The 20,856-nt window shown below is 35.3% G+C and overlaps 1 protein-coding gene across 18 annotated transcripts in view; it reads right to left on the bottom strand.

The window, feature by feature from the left end:
- Positions 1-357: 357 nt before the first annotated feature.
- Positions 358-20,856, bottom strand: part of DGKB (diacylglycerol kinase beta) — an 832,080-nt gene continuing 811,581 nt past the window's right edge. For all 18 annotated transcript variants that reach the window (XM_030932056.1, XM_030932048.1, XM_030932051.1 and 15 more), the window contains one exon: positions 358-4,519. In XM_030932056.1, coding sequence (XP_030787916.1) covers positions 4,412-4,519 — 108 coding nt within the window. In that variant the 3' untranslated portion in view covers positions 358-4,411. The remainder of the gene's footprint in view (positions 4,520-20,856) is intronic.

A 20,856-nucleotide genomic window follows, 5' to 3' on the forward strand; every position in this document is an offset into this window, starting at 1 on the left:
CAAGAGATATTTGTTGAAGTCTGTTACACAAAATAAAATAAGAAATTGGTTTCATCCAGAAAATTCAACTTGAGTTCCCACAGTTCCATCATTCAGGTTGTTGCCTTCTTGGAATCTAAAATTGCTGGAATAATATGCACAGCAGCAACTTGGGGCCCAAAGCACCACAAATTGGAATAATTTGGTTCTTAATTGCATATAATTCAGTCCCTAATTACTCCCTGACAAAAGGTAGGGTGTCTGGCCTCATATCCCTAGTGGATATATTCAGTGGGGTAGATGGATTGTTGAGCTGCTGAAGGAGTTCATTTCAGAGACAAAATCTGTCCAAAATAGCCGTAAGAAATGACACTGAACTGAGTGGTTAACATTTTTATTTCAAAAAGCAGGATATTGTATATATCACTTTCTGAGAAAATAATTAAGGTACTATAATTAAATGAGTTCCATGTTTTTAAACACGATAAGGTTATACAGAATCTCTCAAATGTGAGTTTACTCAAACTTTATTTAAATATAGCAGAATTTAATTGGGAGTTTTAAGTGGTGATTTCTGCCTCTCACAAAATAGAAGCTCTTTTACAGGGTTTTATGTATTTATTTTCTTAAAGTTACAGCTTCAATATATGTTACAAGTGTTCAATCTTTTAATAGAGAATATTATTCAGTTATTTGAATAATAATGGTGAATATGATTCAATATTATTCAATTATTATTTAATTATTCGGTACTGAATAATCCTTTGGGGGTTATATGTGCCATGAAAAATACATTTTCCTTTTTTTTTTTTTTGAGACAGAGTCTGGCTCTGTCACCCAGGTTGGAGTGCAGTGGAGCGATCTTGGCTCACTGCAACCTCTGCCTCCCGGGTTCAAGTGATTCTTCTGCCTCAGCCTCCCGAGTAGCTGAGATTACAGGCATGCACCACCATGCCTGGCTAATTTTTGTATTTTTAGTAGAGACGGGGTTTCACCATATTGGCAAGGCTGGTCTCAAACCCCTGACCTTGTGGTCCGCCCGCCTCAGTCTCCCAAAGTGCTGGGATTACAGGCATGAGCCATCGCGCCCGGCCACATTTTCCTTTTTATAACCAATGAACAACAAACTAACATTGACACAAAAAGGAAAAGAATGATCTCAAAATCTTGTCTCGTTCAAGGAGAATACAGTGTGAGATTAAAAACATATTCTTCCCTGAAAAATTGCAACTACTTCCCATATGCCTAAAAAATGAAAACAAAATAAAATGTGGAAACATGCATGTGATTCATTAGCCCTCACTGGATTTAAATTTCTGTCTGAAGTAGACTACGCTAAACATCTGAGACTTTTGTTTTATTCTGGCTATGATCACATGAACCTGTTTTAAATAAAATTAAAATTGTTTTAAAATGTTAGTTTTTAAACTTCCTACAAGATATCTCCTTCCACCACAATAAATTGACCAGCATTTTCACATCAAATACATGGTGTATACATGGAAGTGGAAAAAATAAATGTATGTCTTTTAAACTTTCTGGTTCTATATAGATACCTCCCTTCCTATTTCTTAGAAGTGTGGATATCAAGGTTTACCCTGGAATCTCTCTCTGGAATCTCATCAACTCAGTGCCTAGCAATGTTTAGCAGAGTGTATGTCTCTTTTCCCTCTTTGTTTCTGACTGCTGTTAAGTCCAGCGTTAATTTACACTTAAGAGTTTCATCCACTTAAGACTTTATACCACTATGTCTCCTATATTGAAAGAGGGCGACTCGATAGCTCAGAATTCATCCGCACACATAGAAGAGAAGTTTCCATCTTGTAAAGCTAACATTCATCATTCAATATTTTAATGTACTATAGAATTTTCCTTAAACTATATATTTTTCATATGAAGCTGTCATAAAACTGAGGAGAATATCTTCTCTGATTTCAAACCCATCAAGTTACGTTTTTAAAAACTACTTTCAAACCCCAGGGGCAGAATACTTGAGGGGGCAAGCACATCAGTGTCTTTAGGAAATGAGTTGAGAAAAGTCAAATTGGATTCATATTTGAACGTTTATTATTGGTACCAAAGAATCCATCTGACTGAAAATGTAACCACTATTAGCACTAATTGTAGTTATACAGCTACATTGAAGTGAAGCTGCATCCCATTATTTCAATTATTGAAATCTTATAGGCAGGTTGTTTAATTTGTCTCATCCCACTGTCTATCCAACAGCTTTCTACTGCACAGATTGTTAAGAATGATTCACAAACTGTTGCTGCCTTCAAACTATATACTATAAAAGGTAGCCAAGAAGTAATCGTATGTTGTAGCGAACATAAAATAATTTGTGGTTTCAAAATATGTTTTTGACACAAAGCCTGTCTGCCCATTGTAGAAAATTTTGTCAATTCATGTGAAAATATTTATTACCTGTAACCATAGATACAAAAAATCAATGTGTGTGTTGTGTAACATTATGTCGGTAATGTACTTGTTACTGTTTTGAGATTTCTTTTGGTCTAGATTACTGTTCTGCCAAACAATTTTTTATTATACCAGGGCAAGTGATTGCTGTACTAAATTTGCAATTGTAATCATAATTTTCCTGGGAATGCTAAATTATGTCTTAATTTTATTCAAAAGCTTTTATTTTTAAAGTCATTAAGCTTATTGTTGACTGATATTTACCATCCAATGTTCCAGGAACACTAAAAGAATACACTTTGTACATAATCTTCCATTATAGCACATTGCTTGAGAGCAGCTATTTGATATAACAGCATTCAGTTGAGTTTTCAAACCAAATAACTAAAATTATAGCAATTTCACTTGAAATCCATAAATCCATGCACAGGATTGTGTTCAACAGAATCACTAAATGCTATTTGTTATTCAAAGATGAATGAATCAATAACAAAATAGAACTGATAAATCATTAGCACTTTAATGCAGAGTGGAGAGAAACTAATAAATCATGCAGTTCAAGCACTCGTTTTCCTTATGGCATGTTTGAAAACATAAAACATGCAATGATGAGATGCAGGTCAATGTGAATGAACAATATTACAAGACTGCTCAGAAGCATTTCATTTTACAACATAGGCTTAATGAAACACTAAAAGAAAAGTACTGTTCCATGATTTTTTAAAACAATCAGAGACTCCAGCTATGCCATGAACACCTTCAACAGTGATCTAGGCTGTTGTTTCCAAATAAACATTTGAAATGTCATAAAGATGGGAGTGGAGTAGGTGAGGAGGAGGGAGCTAATTGCATGCATGATTCCCTTCCAAGAGCTCAGTATTATTATAGGTACCAATTTATACTAGACAGAAACTGAAACAATCATTTACTTCTTTCAAGTGTACTTAACTGATCCATGAAAAATTACATCTATATTTATAAATGACTAAAAAAAGCAAGAAATCATCTATTGAGCTTTGATTGTGTTGTCTGGCTTATTGTCTGTCTGTGAAAGGTGAGAATTTTAATCATAATTAATGGGTAACCCCCTCTCTTTCCAGCTTCTTAGTCATCACAAAATTAATCACAGGAACCATAAATTTGCTCCACAATGCTTAATTAATTATGCATTAACCCATTTCTCTCAAGCATCTTTTTCTGAATCTTTGGTGGGAAACACATTGATTAGGCACGTAGTTTAAAACATCTATTTGGTTATTGGTGTGGTTATGAATTCTCTCCTAGATTCTCATGCAGAAAGGAACAAGGCCTGCCATATTACCACACTTGACTGTCAAGTAACATATTTTCACTTATTTCTGGAATTAAAAAGAAAGCTAAGCAAAATAAAAACCGCATTCTATTTTTCAGCAAGAGAAAACTTTATACCTGATATTTTTATTTCCACTCAGAAGAGTTAAGATGTTGAAGAAAAACTATGTATATATAACAAGGTATTGTAGTCAACTATTTAATAAAATCTTTGAATTAAAAGTTTCTCTTCAAGTCATAGGTCATTGATACACTGATTCTAAAAGGGAAACGTATAGCAATCTGCAATTATGATCATTGTAGCGTTACTGATTAGTGCTTCGTAATAATTGGAATGACACTGAGAATCACATTTCCCATGGTATTTCCTTTTTCATGTTTCACAGGTTTTTCTCACAGGTTAGTAAATGGAAATTGGGGAAGAGATGGGTGGGAGATGTAAAAATCTATGGGAATGCATGCAACAAAAATATGCAGTATCACTTCAGGTAAGCTGCTTTCTTCATGCAAAGATGCCTATAAAAACTGAAACAATAAATTTTCTAATAGCTGAATTTTACATTAGCTTAGTAACAAAAACTGTTAAACAACTTCCATGATTGTGTATGAGCAGGAGACTTGAAATGGTTCAGATTTCCAGCATATGTGTTCCATGGCCCAATTATGCTAATTCAATTTCTAAGAATGAAACAATACAGGATTATTCCTTGCTTCGGTTTCTTGTCCTTTTGACGAGGGAGCAGAATAACCCGGTTTTTGGAGGAGGGCCCATCAGCATTGGAGCTTGGTTCTTGTGTGTAATTTTTATCTAGAGAAAAAGAGAGAGAGAGAGAGAGAGAGAGAGAGTAGAGTAATCTCCAGATACAATACCAATTTGTGAGACTCTCTGTTAAGGTTAATAATATTTCATGAGTGACTGAAACACCACAAGTGTAAAATGTAATTTCAGAGTTTCTATTATTTCAAAAATATTTTTAAGGGAGATAGAGATATGCACTTAAATACTATCCCAATGCTCAGGATAATAATTTTAAAAATTATCTGAAGTCACATTTTAAATATTATGTTACCTTTAACCTCACTTGTAGTAATATTCCAGAACGGCTTACTTAGGTTACATGATTATCTAGTATTATTTCTTGACCATTAGTTATGTATTATTCATTGAAGTCAGGAAATAATGCACCATTATAGTTTCCAGAGTCCTAGTTATAGCCCAATATCAAGATGTACTTGGTATCAAAGCAAGCCTTATTTATCTTGCTAATCAGATTGTTTCTGTCTTTCAACATGAACTGCAAGGCTTAATTTCAAAACAGTCATTAGAAATGAAAGTTAAAAGTTAACATGCATAAAAGGTCAGAAATGATGAACTAGCTTTCTAATTTGTTAATTAATTGGTAATAGAATAGAATCAAATATTGAAAAGCCTGCTTAAAATACTTTGAGAGACTGTTCTAAAGCTACTCGTTTTGATTTCTTTGATATAAAACTACGAATCACCTTAAATGAGACAACCTTAAAGTAGATTACGTCTGCAATTTTCTCTAATTCAACTCGAAATTAGAGAAGACATTTTATGAATATATGCTATGCTTAAAGCTAATTGAAAGCAATTATCAAAGTGGCATTTTGTCTGTGACTTTAAGATACATTGTAAGATAATAAATGATTCTCATTATGTAATAAAAAGGTCACATCTTGCCTTTGGGCTAGTGACGCTAAGAGTTTTTCAAAAGCAATCTGAGACATTTTCTTTAGCGAACTGCAACTAATACAAGAACCATCGCTTATTAAATATCAGTTGTCACCTGCACAGCATTCGCATCAGAGATGAGTATTTCTTTCAAAAAGAAACACCACCTCATTAAAAGCTGCAAAAAATATATCTCTTAAAGTGCATACCTGACATTTTCAAGTTAAAATGAATATCCTTCACTTGTCATTCACTAATAGCAATGAAACAAAAAAAATGTATATCACGTGGACAGGATCATTAAAATCTGCAGTGGGGCTTTTGGGAAATGGAAATTTACTTCACAGTCTAGAAAGACAGAAGTATGTGAAAAACCTTGAAAGAATGAACAACTTTATTTAAGTCTGCTGGAATCAGGTTATTCTGGAAGGATTCAGTGTTCTCTTTCCTGCAAAAATAAATTGCACCTGTAAAAGGCCACTAAGGCTAACCCAGCCTCAAACTCTATGGATATCTGACTTCATTTTATTTTTGTTATATTATGAACTAGGGACTTGACAGTCATATAGTTAAGACACCAGAATGCACTTAACTATGTAGATTGAAAATGATCTATACCAGATTTTCTCTCAGTAAGTCAGCATTAGATTATACTGTACCTTATGTCATTGAGTTTTAAACTCCTCCGAAATTCTAGCTGTAGACAGGATCTAATACTGCATCATTCATCATTTATTCATTTCACAAAATTTGTTCAGCCCCTACTATGCTTCAGACACTGTATCAGGAACTTTGAATAAATAGACAATATACAATCTCTGCCCCCAAGAAATTATAGTCTAGCAGGAAAGGTAAATTGAACAAGCACACTGAATAGTGTTACGGATGCTGAAATGGGAGGCTTAGCAGAAAGGCACTATTTTTTAACATTGAAAATGAAAATGAATCATTTTACGCACAAATGTCATTTTTAAATGAGTACTGGGAAAGCAGTTATCACATATTACTTACATGATTACCTTAGATTCAAATAGAACATTAAGAGCTAAAGTAAGAAGGTTGAGATTTCTGGTTCATAATTTCTGGACTAAATGCTTTACAGGGTATAATAGTATTAGGGCATTTTGGGAAATTGGATCATTATTTCCAAATAGTTGTTAAGATGATGAAAGAAATATATCTTTCTAGCCATTTATATATATAAGTTAGTATCAATTTATGACAAAGCATAGCCAAAATGTCACATAATTATTAGCTATAAGATTTAGCTTCTTCTTTGTGTTTTTTTCTGGGGGGGCATATAAATTTTGTTTGATTATGACTATTCTTATATTGGAAACCTTTAAAAAAAAAGAAATTACATGATTTTATGCCTTTGAAAAATAGCACAGTATCTCATTCAGTGCTCTTGATACAATGGGGCCTTTCATCTATGTGAGTAATGAAAACACAAGTTCAAGTTTCCAGTCACTCATCAGAATAATGGCCAGTACTATTTTAAAAATTATAGGTAACCTGTCTTCTTGGTTGTTTAATCATTTCTGTAGTCAAAGTACACAATTGTTTATTTAATTTAAGTTTATTTCTGCAAAAAATGAAATTCACATCCTTTTTGTCTGTTGTTTATGGAAACGAGAACCAATTGGTTGTATTTTCTTCTTTGTTAGGGGAGACCACATGGAGGAAACTAGCATTCAATAAATGCCTATTATGAATCCTGGCTCTTCACATGCCTGATTTCACTGGATAGTTACATGTCTTAGTATATTTGGGCAGAAGCAAAATCACTCTACTAAAGATGAGAATAATTCCAAGCCACATGGATTATCGGTGTCACAGTCACAGAAATTCCAGGTGTAGCCTCTAGGAAGCTGCAGAGACTCAAGTGAACCTGCAGACTCAGGTTGCTCATGTGGCAAAATTCTGGTTAACGGAGGTTGACAAGGCCTATAATTATGACTCTGATGCCTGTTTTGTATACATTGAACATTCTTGTTTTAATATTTTTCTTAATTTTCTACCCACTAGAGATATAACAATGAGTAAAAATTTTATCCCCAAAAACCTTAGAATATATTAAGTTTCAGCAATCTAAGGACAAGGACATGAACCAAGTGGCCTCTCTTTGAGTGCTTCCTTCTATTAAGAGTCAAGTAATTACTTCTCAGTTATTCCTTGATACATCAAATATTTTTGGGGCACTGGCTATGAACAAGGCATTTTGCAACATGATTTTGGTTGTTTAGTTTCTAAGAGACTCTGACATTATTATTTGAAAGAGAATACTGGGCACTTATAAACAGTGGTGATGGGACTCCTAGAAACTAGAATGGCTCCGTGAAGGTAGAGTAGCATTGCTTACAACATGCAAGATAAACACTATCAGATACAGAATGGTGGCCTCCTATAAAACTCTTCATTCTCCTTATCATGTACCCTTTTAGAAAAGCAACAGTGGCAGAGAAAGGTTCTTCTACTGCCCGTGACTATTTCTACTTCTGTCTTCCTATTTCAGATTAAGACTGTCCACTTCTAAGAATATAAATACCAAAAATGTGGGTTCAGTTTTACTTTTATAATTATTCAATATGCAATAAGGATGCACATATAGAAACCAGTAAGAGAATCAAAGATTACAAAGCATAGTCTTCATCTTCTTATTTCTATTACATTGTTAAGGTTGAGTAGTTTGATAGTTGTGATATTTCCACCTCATAGCTGTAATGTTAAGAATAACAACCAGAATAAAAAATAATATTGATCTGGCTCTTACCGTGTGCTGAGATTTTTGCTAAGTGTTTTATACGTTATTCAGGTGCCACCTATTTCATTCACCTCTTTGAGTTGCCCTCAAAGTCCACTCCCATAAAAAAAAATATTATTAGAGAAGAGTGTAAAACTGAAGTAGAATTTCATAAAAGGGATAGAAGAGGGTATTTATATCTCACAGTACATAGCAAATAATGTTTATTCCCCAGGTATTTGTATTCTCTTCAAAGACTTTCTTCAGCACAACTAAAATCAGAGGGAAGAGAAATGGGTCTTCCCTGATTAGTTTCCCAGACAGTTCTTGGTTCAGCTCATTGGTGATTTCTTTCTTGCTTCCCTGTCTTCCAACATCAAATATTTCCAAACCCTTTATTATGAAAAGTAGCATTTCTCTTTCTTTTGTTATCTGAACAACTGCTCAACATCCTTTCCGTAATCATTTACTGAAGCATTCTGATAAGTTTAGAACAGAGGTGGGTCTATTTTCTTTAAGGAATTCTTATACCTGCTGCTGAAATTATTTTAAAAATAATTTTACTTTTATAATATCTAATTTTGGCCTCCTAACAACTCTGGGAGGTAGCTGTCAACATCCTTACTTTACACTGGAGGACAAAGAGACTTAAAAGGGTTCTGCTACCTGCATAACATCACTCAAGTAGGTAAATGCAAGAGCTGGGTTTGATAGTTGACTCTCAAATCTCCTAGGCCCTCCTTGCTAATTCCCACCTCTGCACCTTTGTGCTAGTTATTGCCCTAGAGAGCATTCCCTCTCTTTTTTGCCAATCAAATTTCTATCCCTGTCCTGCCCAGCTTAAATCACACATTATTGTAAAATTTCAAAGTGCAGGGATAAAAAGAAGATTCTAAATGTCCTCAGAGAGAAAAAAAAATAGGTCACTTACAGAAAAATAAAAATCAGCATGGCATCAGGCTTTTCAAAAACATTAGTGCTAGAAGACAATGAAGAAACACCTTCAAACCCCAGAGGAAAAGTTAATTTTATCTGAGAACTCTATACTTAGCCAATGTATTGATTAACTGCAAGGGTAGAATGAAGACATTTTCAGTCACAAAAGTATCTAGAGAATTTTCCTCTTATATACCCTTTAAAACGTTTTTGGGGTGTTCTCTAGCAAAGTAAATGAGTGAGTTAAGAAGGAGAGTCAAAAAACAAAGGATTCAACTCAGATCCAGGATGACAGATTTGCAAGAGAACTAGACAGAAACCTAAAGGGAAGGGCTTCTGGCATATAAACAAAAGGAGTGTGGATAATAGATAAATTGATATGGTAGAGTTTTGTCTTTTTTTTTTTTTTTTTTTTAAGAAAAATGAGAACTATTATAAGGATCACTTTGCAAAGAGAAGAAAAAAATTCTAAAGCTTTACAGGAAAGAAAATGTGATGGTGGGTCAGTACTTGGTTCTGCAGTTGACAACATTTTTATAGTCTCAATGATTATATATATTTTTTGATTTAAATACAATTATTATATACTTCTCAGAAGCAGAACAGTTTAATGGCTGCCTGGGCCCACCATTTCCTATCTAGGGGCTATGAGCAAGTTACTACGATTCATTTCCCTCATCAATGCTATAGAGCTTTTAATATAGTGTCTCATTGGTTTCTTGTAAGGAGTAAATGAATCAATGTACATGAAATGCTTAGACTGTTACCTAGTACAAAAAAAGCACTCAGTAAATGTTAACTATTAGTAATAGAGTTAAACACAGTAATGTAAGAGTGTTAGAAACCACCTTTCTATAGCACTAAGTAAGTAGATTATACCTAAAGCTAATCCATAAAAAAGTAACAGCAAAGCATATTTACAGATATGGAGTAAACCATCAGAAGAAATAGTCCAAGAATCAAAGTGGTAGCATATGATGAGAAGATCTGTTGACACAGAAAAAAGGACACAGGATGGCTATTTTTCTTGCAAGTCTATACATTCTGCTGTTTTTTTTTTTTTTTTTTTTTTTTTTTGTTGTTGTTGTTGTTGCTACATGTGCATATACTATTTTGGTACCAACTTTTAAATACTTTTTAAAAATCCCTCTGCAGGTGATTCTCCTGCACTCTAGTCTTTTAGTTTTCCATATGTGATCCACAGGCTAGGAACACTGACATCACTGTTAAAAATGCAGACTCCCTGGGCCCACCCCAGACTTTCTGATTCAGATTCTGCTTTCTAACAAGAACCCCAGGTGATTCCTCTGTGCTTTTAAATTTGAGAAGCCCCAGACTATTTGTCATTGTACTTCTCTTCCTAAGGGGCAAGACCAATAAGAATCTGTTGACTGACCAACTGAATAAATGATTGAATGAAAATTCCCTTTTCTACACCCCCAAAACACATGAAAACAAAAATCCTATCTTACTCAACTTTAATTACCTTTATTGGTAATGTACTAGGTACCAGCCTACCTTAATTTAGTATGGAGGATTGCAAGTTAAATAGACATTTTTTTTTTTAAACCTAACCGAGGTGTTTGTAGTATAATGATGATAGAGGACATGTGATGGTAGATTGTAATATGCTTTAGCTAGGGATATTCTCAGGGTACAATAAGAGTAAAAAAAAAAAGCCATTTAGATCATGGTGGAAGGACGGTGGCAGAATTAAAACTGAGTTTTAGTCACATCACTCTGACAGCAGAGGTTAAGGGCTGGTGCCATACCAGAGGTATGAAGATCAAATGGAAGGTTAATGTAGTTATCCAGAAAAGAAGTGAAATAGACTTTAGTCATGGCAGTGCCAATGGGAACAGAGTGAAGGCAGATTTAAGAGATATTGCGGAGGTAGAAGTACAGGATATGATGGTAGAGTGGGTGTGTGGGGCACTGGAAAAAGACGAAGATTATTACTACAATTTCCATGTTTTTGGTCTTCATAATGTGTGTAGTGATGCTTTTTATAGAAAGAGAAACGTTTTGGTAGGGGTGAAAACCAGGAAGGGGTGAAAACCAGAAATCCAGTGAACCCACTGCTGAGGGTGACATTCTGAAGGAGATATTCAGTATCTTTTTGGTCTGTGGATGTGGTGTTCAGAAGGGAGAACAGGTCTTGAGATAGATTTGGGTTTGATTATCTTATAACAATGTCAGCAACTGAGAAGAAATTACTGAAGACTAGTGTGGCAAGTATGAATAGCAGATGTTAGACTTTGTAACTGGGTAATGCTGCCATTTAAGAGTGCAGCAGGAGAATACAAACAGTCGGAGAGGTAGGAGAAAAACTGAAAGAAGTGCTATCTTATAAACGTTTCCAATCAATCCTCAGAGTGCCTATTAATGAGGCACTCTTCTATTAATTAGGGTGAAACCTTCAAACTACATCAGATAAAGTGAGGAATGCCTCGGTTTGGTACAATGGTCTATATGTCTGTGATATAAGCTATTAAATTATTTAACTTAATTCTAAATATACAATTATTATATTTGATAGTGATATATTGAATGATATATAAGTAGTCATTCATATTGCCTGAGGGGTTGGCAAACATGTTCTGTAAAGGATTAGATATTAAATGATTTCGGCTTTGTGGTCTCTGAACTACTCAGCACTGCCCTTATACAGCAAAGGCAGTTTTGGACTACATGTAAATAAATTAATGTTGCCATGTTCCAATAAACTCTATGTCTAAAAGCTATAATTTTAAGTCCATATAATTTTCACATTAGGAAATATTACTTCTCTCTCGATTTTTTCAGCCATTTAAAAATATGAAAACTATTCTTAATTCTGGTTACACAAAAACAGGCAACTGGTCAGATTTGACTCACAGGCCATAATTTGCTGACCCTTGATATAATTAAGTCAAATACTGAAAATTAAATCTAGAATTATGAGGCATAAGGTGGAAGAAATAATTTTAATTTAAAATCATGATTTATTGGGTCAATGGCTAAAAGATGGATAAAAGTGGAAATAATTTTCTTTGGCATATCTTTTTTTTTTTTTTTTTTTTTTTTTTTGAGATGCAGTCTTGCTCTGTCGCCCAAACTGGAGTGCAGTGGCCAGATCTCAGCTCACTGCAAGCTCTGCCTTTCAGGTTCACGCCATTCTCCTGCCTCAGCCTCCCAAGTAGCTGGGACTACAGGCGCCCGCCACCTCGCCCGGCTAGTTTTTTTGTATTTTTTAGTAGAGACGGGGTTTCACCGTGTTAGCCAGGATGGTCTCAATCTCCTGACCTCGTGATCCACCCGTCTCGGCCTCCCAAAGTGCTGGGATTACAGGCTTGAGCCACCGCGCCCGGCTGGCATATCTTTATTATACTAAGTACCACCATTCAGAAATCATTCTGTGAAAATTCTGAATTAGAATATATATTAACATTCCTCAATTTTGATAATGTACCAACTGATCAAATTTAGCTTAAATGCATTCTCTTTTTAATTAATTCTCATTGCTTTGCACCAGGGTGGGCTTAATAATATTATGGTTCTTCAAACATACCTCAGCAGGTAGCATTTTTCCTGTTAAATATTCACCCTGTATCTAGCCAAAAATTTTCTCCCTGCTTCATCTCTTTAAGAGTTTATTATCACTGAATTTATTAAGCTACCTTAAAAATGAATGGGGTTTTCAGAGCAAAATAAATGCCATAAAATATCTGTGAGTAGAGCTTAATTTAGCAATTATCTGAAACATTAAAAGTTACCTAGCTTGATTCTGGAATAAGATTGTCTCCTTCTAATAATGGAAACCATTTTGAATTCATGTGTGTAGCTGAGCCATATGACAGCGGGAATAAAGTACATGCTAAATTTTTCAGGTCCATAACTGCCAAAAAAGCAAAGCAATGAAACATAACAATTTTCTAAAATCCGTTTGCTAGTTTTTTTTATGATTCTAGCCATTATTTTCTGGAATGATAATTTCCAAGTTTAATGTTAAAGTCTTTGATCTAACATCAAATTCAGATAAATCATTGTGAAGACTTAAAATAAAATCCTTCAAAAATGGGGTTGAGAGGTTTACTTGCCAATGAAATTCACAGGAAGTTTAAATATGTATGGAAAAGAGAACACTTGTTCATGAAAGTGATGGACTATTTGGCCACATTGCATGGGAAATATTCATACCTGGATTTGAAATCTCTTTTAACATATAAATTGTGTTCTTCATTCCAAAATATTTTTGTGGCTCTAAGTTGGTTGCCAGGGAAGGTCAAAGACATTTTAAAAACATTTTTGTTATCTCCATGTTTCTACAGAGAAAAGATCCTCACGATTTTAAACCAGTAACTGTTTATCTTTTCTTAGAGCATCTCCAAATCTTTGGGCACATGGAAAATAGAAGACAAAAAAATAACAAAACAATACAAAAACACTTCTTTTCCTAACTAGAGAATATTTACAACTTGTGACTTGACTTTTCTTGCTGAGTAATATTTCAACTAAAATTTTCTATATGGCCTTTTTTTTCATGTAGTAATGGGGTTAAGGACATAGACCCAGGACACGAGGCAAGGATTTGTTTCCCAGATTAGTCACTGGCAGCTATAAAACCCTGACCAAAGAATCTCAGTTTTGACCTTCAGTCTCTATTTGCTAAGGTAATACAACAATAGCACCTACTTTGAAAGACCACTACAAATACCAAATAAGGCTATGCATGTCATATACATGTTTAATAAATGTTATTATTTTTAGCATCACTATATTTAGTCCTGTGGAAACACATTTTGCTAACCCCTCTTCTATCTGAGACAATAACAGCTTTCTGTGTCCCTTGGGTGGCATTGGGAAATGGCATATTATGGCCATCTGTCTTCTCCCTGTGGCACCTGGCAGCATTCCTGCCACATACCAGACACCAATTTTACCCAAAAGAAAGATTAGAAAAAAGTGAATGTGGGACATTTACTAACCATCAGAGAGCATAATTATTTTTGTTTGTTTGTTTGTTTGTTTAACCAAGGGAGTCCAATAAGCTCACACTGTCTTATTAGAAGAAGAAACTTCTTTAATGGCCCAAGTTCTAGGTTCAGCCATAACCTTGGCTATTTGGGGCATCATAGCACTGATCTGAAAGACTTTCTCCCCAGCATTAAACTGCATCATAGTAATACAATTGGATACAGATGTTCAATTTTGATAACTTATCCACAAAAAATTGCCATTGCTTGGTGTTATGATAATTGATATTTCTAACAATGTGCTTAAGGCATTGAACAGGGAGAGTAATTCAGTTGCAATAGTACTGGACTAGAGAGGAAACTGATTGTTCTTCCAGGTCCTCCTATTTCAAGGTATTGTTTCATCATTTATTCAGTTGTTCGAAATGATCCAGAAATCCAGATCATCCTTGACACCTTCTTTTCCTTACCTCCCATAACCACTCATCTATTACTGAATGTAATCATTTTCATCCCTCAAATTTTTTTGTATATCTTGAATTTTTTTTTCCTTTTTACTACCGTGTTCTAAGGCCTGAACAATTATAGAACTCTATAAATGGTCATTGCTTCTCCCACCAATTAATTCCCCACCTAGAATGATCTTGTCACCGTGCACATCTACTCACATCACTTTCCTGTTGAAACCTCTCTTTACTTCCACGTTACCCTTAAATTAAAGCTAAACATTTCTCCTGAGGGCTCCCAGGTCCTGCTGCTCTGCTCCCACTGGACCGTGTGCCTCACCCCACACTGCCTCTCTTCTTTCATGTCTTCCTTCTGCACCCTGAACACATCATGTTCCCTCCCATATTGTGCTGTTTTCTCTGCATAAGACACTCTTCCCTTTCTTTGGGGCCTAGTTATATCCTCCTCCTCTTTTAGTTTTCAGGTCAATTTTGAGTTTCTTTGAAAACCTTCCTAGACCTCCTACAACGAGATCAAACACCTCTATTATACCCTTTCACAGTACAATAGTACCACAGTACCATAGTATCACAGTTCAAAGGATCATGAACTTTCCCTCACAGACCTTATATCATTATTGAAATTTTATATTTGTGGGACTATTTGAGTTATGTGTACCCACATTGAGATCAGAGATCATGTCTTTTTTTGGTTCACTTTGTATTGTTTTCTGTCCATTGCTGACACTAGGACAAAATGTCAGCAGCTTCATAGAGACGGAATTCAATAAATGTTTGTTGAAAGAATGAATAAATGAATCACTGATAATTCATTTTTTTTTTTTGAGATGGATTCTTGCTCTTGCCACCCAGAATGGAGTGCAGTGGCACGATCTTGGCACATGGCAATCTCCATCTCCTGTGTTCAAGCGATTCTTCTGCCTCAGCCTCCTGAGTAGTAGGAATTACAGGAGCCAAACCACCACACCCAGCTAATTTTTTGTATTTTTAGTAGAGATGGGGTTTCACCATGTTGGCCAGGCTATTCTCAAACTCCTGATCTTGGGTGATCTGCCCACCTCAGCCTCTCAGAGTGCTGGGATTACAGGCAGGAGTCACCGCGCCTGGCCAATCACTGATATTCTTGACTTGGCTTGGATAAAATAGTTGTATTCTCCTCTTAAATTATATTTATGGATTTAAAAATCATGTTTAATAATAGCCATTTTATTCACCTTACAGACTTGTCATGAGAATGATACTATACAATCTATTAAAAGTCTTTGAGATTTTTCAAAATAATAAGAGCTATTTATGACAAACCCACAGCCAATATCATACTGAATGGGCAAAAGCTGGAAGCATTCCCTTTGAAAACTGGCACAGGTCAAAGATATCCTCTCTTACCACTCCTATTCAACACAGTATTGGGAGTTCTGGCCAGGAGAATCAGGCAAGAGAAAGAAATAAAGGGTATTCAGATAGGAATTCAAATTGTCTCTGTTTGCAGATGACATGATTGTATATTTAAAAAACCTCAATGTCTCAGTCTCAAAACTCCTTAAGCTGATAAGCAACTTCAGCAAAGTCTCAGGATACAAAATCAATGTGCAAGAATCACAAGCATTTGTATACACCAATAATAGACAAACAGAGAGCCAACTCCTATTCACAATTGCTACAAAGAAAAAAAACCTAGGAATACAACTTACAAGGGATGTGAAGGACCTCTTCAAGGAGAACTACAAACCACTGCTCGAGGAAATAAGAGAGGGCACAAACAAATGGAAAAACATTCCATGCTCATGGATAGGAAGAATCAATATGAAAATGGCCACACTGCCCAAAGTAATTTATAGATTCAATGCTATTCCCATCAAGCCACCACTGACTTTCTTCACAGAATTAGAAAAACTACTTTAAATTTCATATGGAACCAAAAAAGAGCCTGTATAGCCAAGACAATCCTAAGCAAAAAGAACAAAGCTGGAGGCATCACACTACCTGACTTCAGACTATACTACAAGCTACAGTAACCAAAACAGCATGGTACTGGTATCAAAATAGATATATACACTAATGGAACAGAACAAAGGTCTCAGAAATAAAACCACATATCTACAACCATCTGATCTTTGACAAATCTGACAAAAACAAACAATGGGGAAAGGATTCCCTATTTAATAAATGGTGCTAGCCATATGCAGAAAAATGAAACTGGACCCCTTCCTTAGACCTTATACAAAAACTAACTCAAGATGGATTAAAGACTTTAACATAAGACCTAAAACTATAAAAACCCTAGAAGAAAACCTGGGCAATACCATTCAGGACATAGGCATGCGCAAAGACTTCATGACTAAAACACCGAAAGCAATGGCAACAAAAGCCAAAAACAGACAAATGGGATCTAATTAAACTAAAGAGCTTCTGCACAGCAAAAGAAACTATCATCAGAGTGAATAGGCAACCTACAGAATGGGAGAAAATTTTTGCAATCTATCCATCTGACAAAAGGCTAATATCCAGAATCTACAAGGAACTTAAATCTACAACAACAACAACAACAACAACAACAACAACAAAACATCAAAGTGGGTAAAGGATATGAACAGAGACTTCTCAAAAGAAGACATTTATGGAGCCAACAAACATATGAAAAAAAGCTCATCATCGCTGGTCATTAGAGAAATGCAAATCAAAAACCACAATGAGATAACATCTCATGCCACTTAGAATGGTGGTCATTAAAAAGTCAGGAAACAACAGATGCTGGAGAGGATGTGGAGAAATAGGAACACTTTTACACTGCTGGTGGGATTGTAAATTAATTCAACCATTGTGGAAGACAGTGTGGCGATTCCTCAAGGATCCAGAACCAGAAATACCATTAGACCCAGCAATCCCATTACTGGGTATATACCCAAATAATTATAAATCATTCCACTATAAAGACAGACGCCCACGTATGTTTATTGCAGCACTGTTCACAGTAGGAAAGACTTGGAACCAACCCACATGCCCATCAATGATAGACTGGATAAAGAAAATGTGGCACATATATACCATGGAATACTATGCGACCATAAAAAAGGATGAGTTCATGTCCTTTGCAGGGACATGGATGAAGCTGGAAACTATCATTGTCAGCAAACTAACACAGGAACAGAAAACCAAATAGCGCGTGTTCTCACTCATAATTGGGAATTGAACAATGAGAACACATGGACACAGGGAGTGGAACATCACACACCTGTTGTGGGGTGGGGGACAAGGGGAGGGATAGCATTAGGAGAAATACCTAATGTACATAATGGGTTGATGGGTGCAGCAAACCACCATGGCACATGTATACCTATGTAACAAACCTGCACATTCTGCACATGTATCCTGGAACTTAAAGTATAATTAAAAAAAAAAAAAAAAAAGCTTCGAGTTTTTTAGGTCTCCTCAAAAGAAATATGTGCAACTGTCTTCTAAATATTCAAGGAAATAAAAATAATAACTATGATATTCTAGTCAGTTTATTTTTATTAAGAATTTTAAGTTCAAATTTTTATTGAAAATTGGTATTCTATCCCAGGAAGATTCCTATGAAACACGACTAGTTCTGTATTAGTGATAAGCAGGCTCACTCTTTAAAATTTTCAACAATACAGATTATTGCCTTTTAATGAAGAGCTTAGAATATGGTAGCCTTGTTTTCTAATTTTAATACACAAAATCAGAGATCAGAGAAAATGAATAGTTAGAAAAGGCAAGGACAGAAGGCAAATGTGAGAGAACAGTCAGGCCCAGACCTTGTGAGTCTATAGTCTGTATCCACCAGCAGACAGATTTCTAACTGCTGAGAGCAATCAAACCTGTGCATTATTATTATGATGATACTCATCAACTGGGAGATTATTTCCAATTTTGCACATTCCAGAGGAAGATATTCAGTTTCGAACTGGATGTGAATATTGGTCCTCTTGCAAACTAATGCCAAAATTCTGATAAGTACCTACAGTTTTATCATTTTTATCATACTTACAGCCTTGGGTCACATCAATATAAATACATAAGGTATTACATATCTGGCATATTTCTCATTTAATTTTTAATCTTTCACGTTTTTAGATATTGTGTCCAACATAGGTTTGGAGTTCCTACATGAGAATATGATTAGGAGAGATATTACTATCTGGTAGCCAAAATGAAATTAAATTTTTGAATTGGAAACTAATGAATAGTTTAATTCAGGTTTCAAAATAAAGAATAAAAGAAACTTACATTCATTGAACAATATTTAAATTGAATGTATTAAAGTGAAGAACGACAAAAAGGTAAGTTTAATTGTAAACATAGCATTTGGGATGGATAACGTTTAAAATATGCTCTGACAAGAAAAAAGTTTTAAAAATATTTTTATACAAAAAGCAATCATATCTAATCAGCTTGGCATTAATTAAGCTCTAATAATGTACTTCAGTATCTTTCCAAAGTAGTATGATCCATTTCCCCTTTATCCAGGTCGATTTGTGCACATTATGGTGTCATCATAATTTTAAAACATACTGAGAAAATGACAGAGCTGCAAAATTAAAATAAATGATTAATGGTATTTTTTTTTTCATGTTTTGTACTAATAGGTATTACTGAGCCTTTAAATTAATAGAGCTGTCAAGCTCACGGGTGTTACAGATCCAGCAATGAACCAAAATGGAAATTATATATTCCAGAGACACCTAAAGATGACACCTTGGAATATTTTAAATTTTAATTAGTAGGTGCAATGGTTCTGTTCCCCTGTAACTACTGCAAATTAATTGGAAATTAGTCACAATCAATCCTTTTTTTTTTTTTTTTTTACCAATCTGAAATGAAAAGATTGGTGCTTTCCACCTTAACATTCTTGTTTGAGGGCCAGAAAGCACACATGCAGTAAATTGTGTTGTCAATTACCAAAAACAATAACTGTTGTGAAATTAGGAAAAATTATGCACAGGTAAACAAAACTAATTAATACATAAGTAACAGGGGAACGCACAAAATAATGTCCGACTAAACACTAACGTGCCAGTCTTTGGAAAAATAAATGTTTAAAAATGTAAATTTATGCAAAAGCATTTACTAATGAAGATTTAGGGAAAAAGGTGCTTTTAGTCTATGTTTTAGTTAATTGCTTTTGGAGTCTCACTACCACTCACACCTTAAAACATATACTCACAAGAACAGCAGTCTGCTCACGCCAGTGTGTTTCAAGGGGGCAGAAGACTTAATTTTCTCTCTCTTCAAAATATCAACATTTAGGCTTATTAAATAAACTGGCCAGATGCAGTGGCTCACGCCTGTAATCCCAGCACTTTGGGGGAGGCCGAGGCAGGCAGATCGCCTGAGGTCAGGAATTCCAGACCAGCCTGACCAATATAGTGAAGCCCTGTCTCTACTAAAAATACAAAAATTATCTGGGCATGGTGGCGAGCTCCTGTCATCTCAGCTACCCAGGAGGCTGAGGCAGGAGAATCGCTTGAACCTGGGAGGCAGAGGTTGCAGTGAGCCGAGATCATGCCATTGCACACCAGCCTGGGCAAAAAGAGAGAAACTCCATCTCAAACAAAACAAAACAAAACAAAAACAAAACCCCACCACCACCACAACAATAAAAAAAAAAACTGCAGTATTTATTTCTTTAACAGATATCTATAGTATTTAAATATTGGGCAAAATGCAGTTTCTAGGTACATCAGGAAAATATTCATTATCTACACCTACCTGTTAAAGCATTTTCTTACTGATTACTTATGGGTTACTCTTTTTCTTTGTCTTTCATCACTAAAGAGACACATGTTCTTCTGCTGAGTTTGCCTCCCACCTTGGTAAAATAAGCCATTACAGCAACTTAAGATTCTTTAAAAATGGTGTGTCTACCAAGTCAGCAAGTATTAAGTTACAATTGCTGTGCAACTTTTAATTAGAAAATAATATTCTTCTCCAGGAGCGGTGGCTCAGGCCTGTAATCCCAGGACTTTGGGAGGCTGAGACGGGCGGATCACGAGGTCAGGATATTGAGACCATCCTGGCTAACACGGTGAAACCCCTTCTCTACTAAAAATACAAAAAATTAGCCGGGCGAGGTGGCGGGCGCCGGTAGTCCCAGCTACTTGGAGGCTGAGGCAGGAGAATGGCCTGAACCCGGGAGGCGGAGCTTGCAGTGAGCCGAGATGGCGCCACTGCACTCCAGCCTGGGTGACAAAGCGAGACTCTCCGTCTCAAAAAAAAAAGAGAAAATAATATTCTTTTCACATTTTCAAAACAAGGCTACTATCCAGATAATGAAACTTGTACATTAATAATTATTTAATGATATTTAAAGTGAAACAATTTAAT

Source organism: Rhinopithecus roxellana, chromosome 6 (assembly GCF_007565055.1).
Source record: "Rhinopithecus roxellana isolate Shanxi Qingling chromosome 6, ASM756505v1, whole genome shotgun sequence".
In the NCBI taxonomy this organism is placed as follows: Eukaryota; Metazoa; Chordata; class Mammalia; order Primates; family Cercopithecidae; genus Rhinopithecus; species Rhinopithecus roxellana.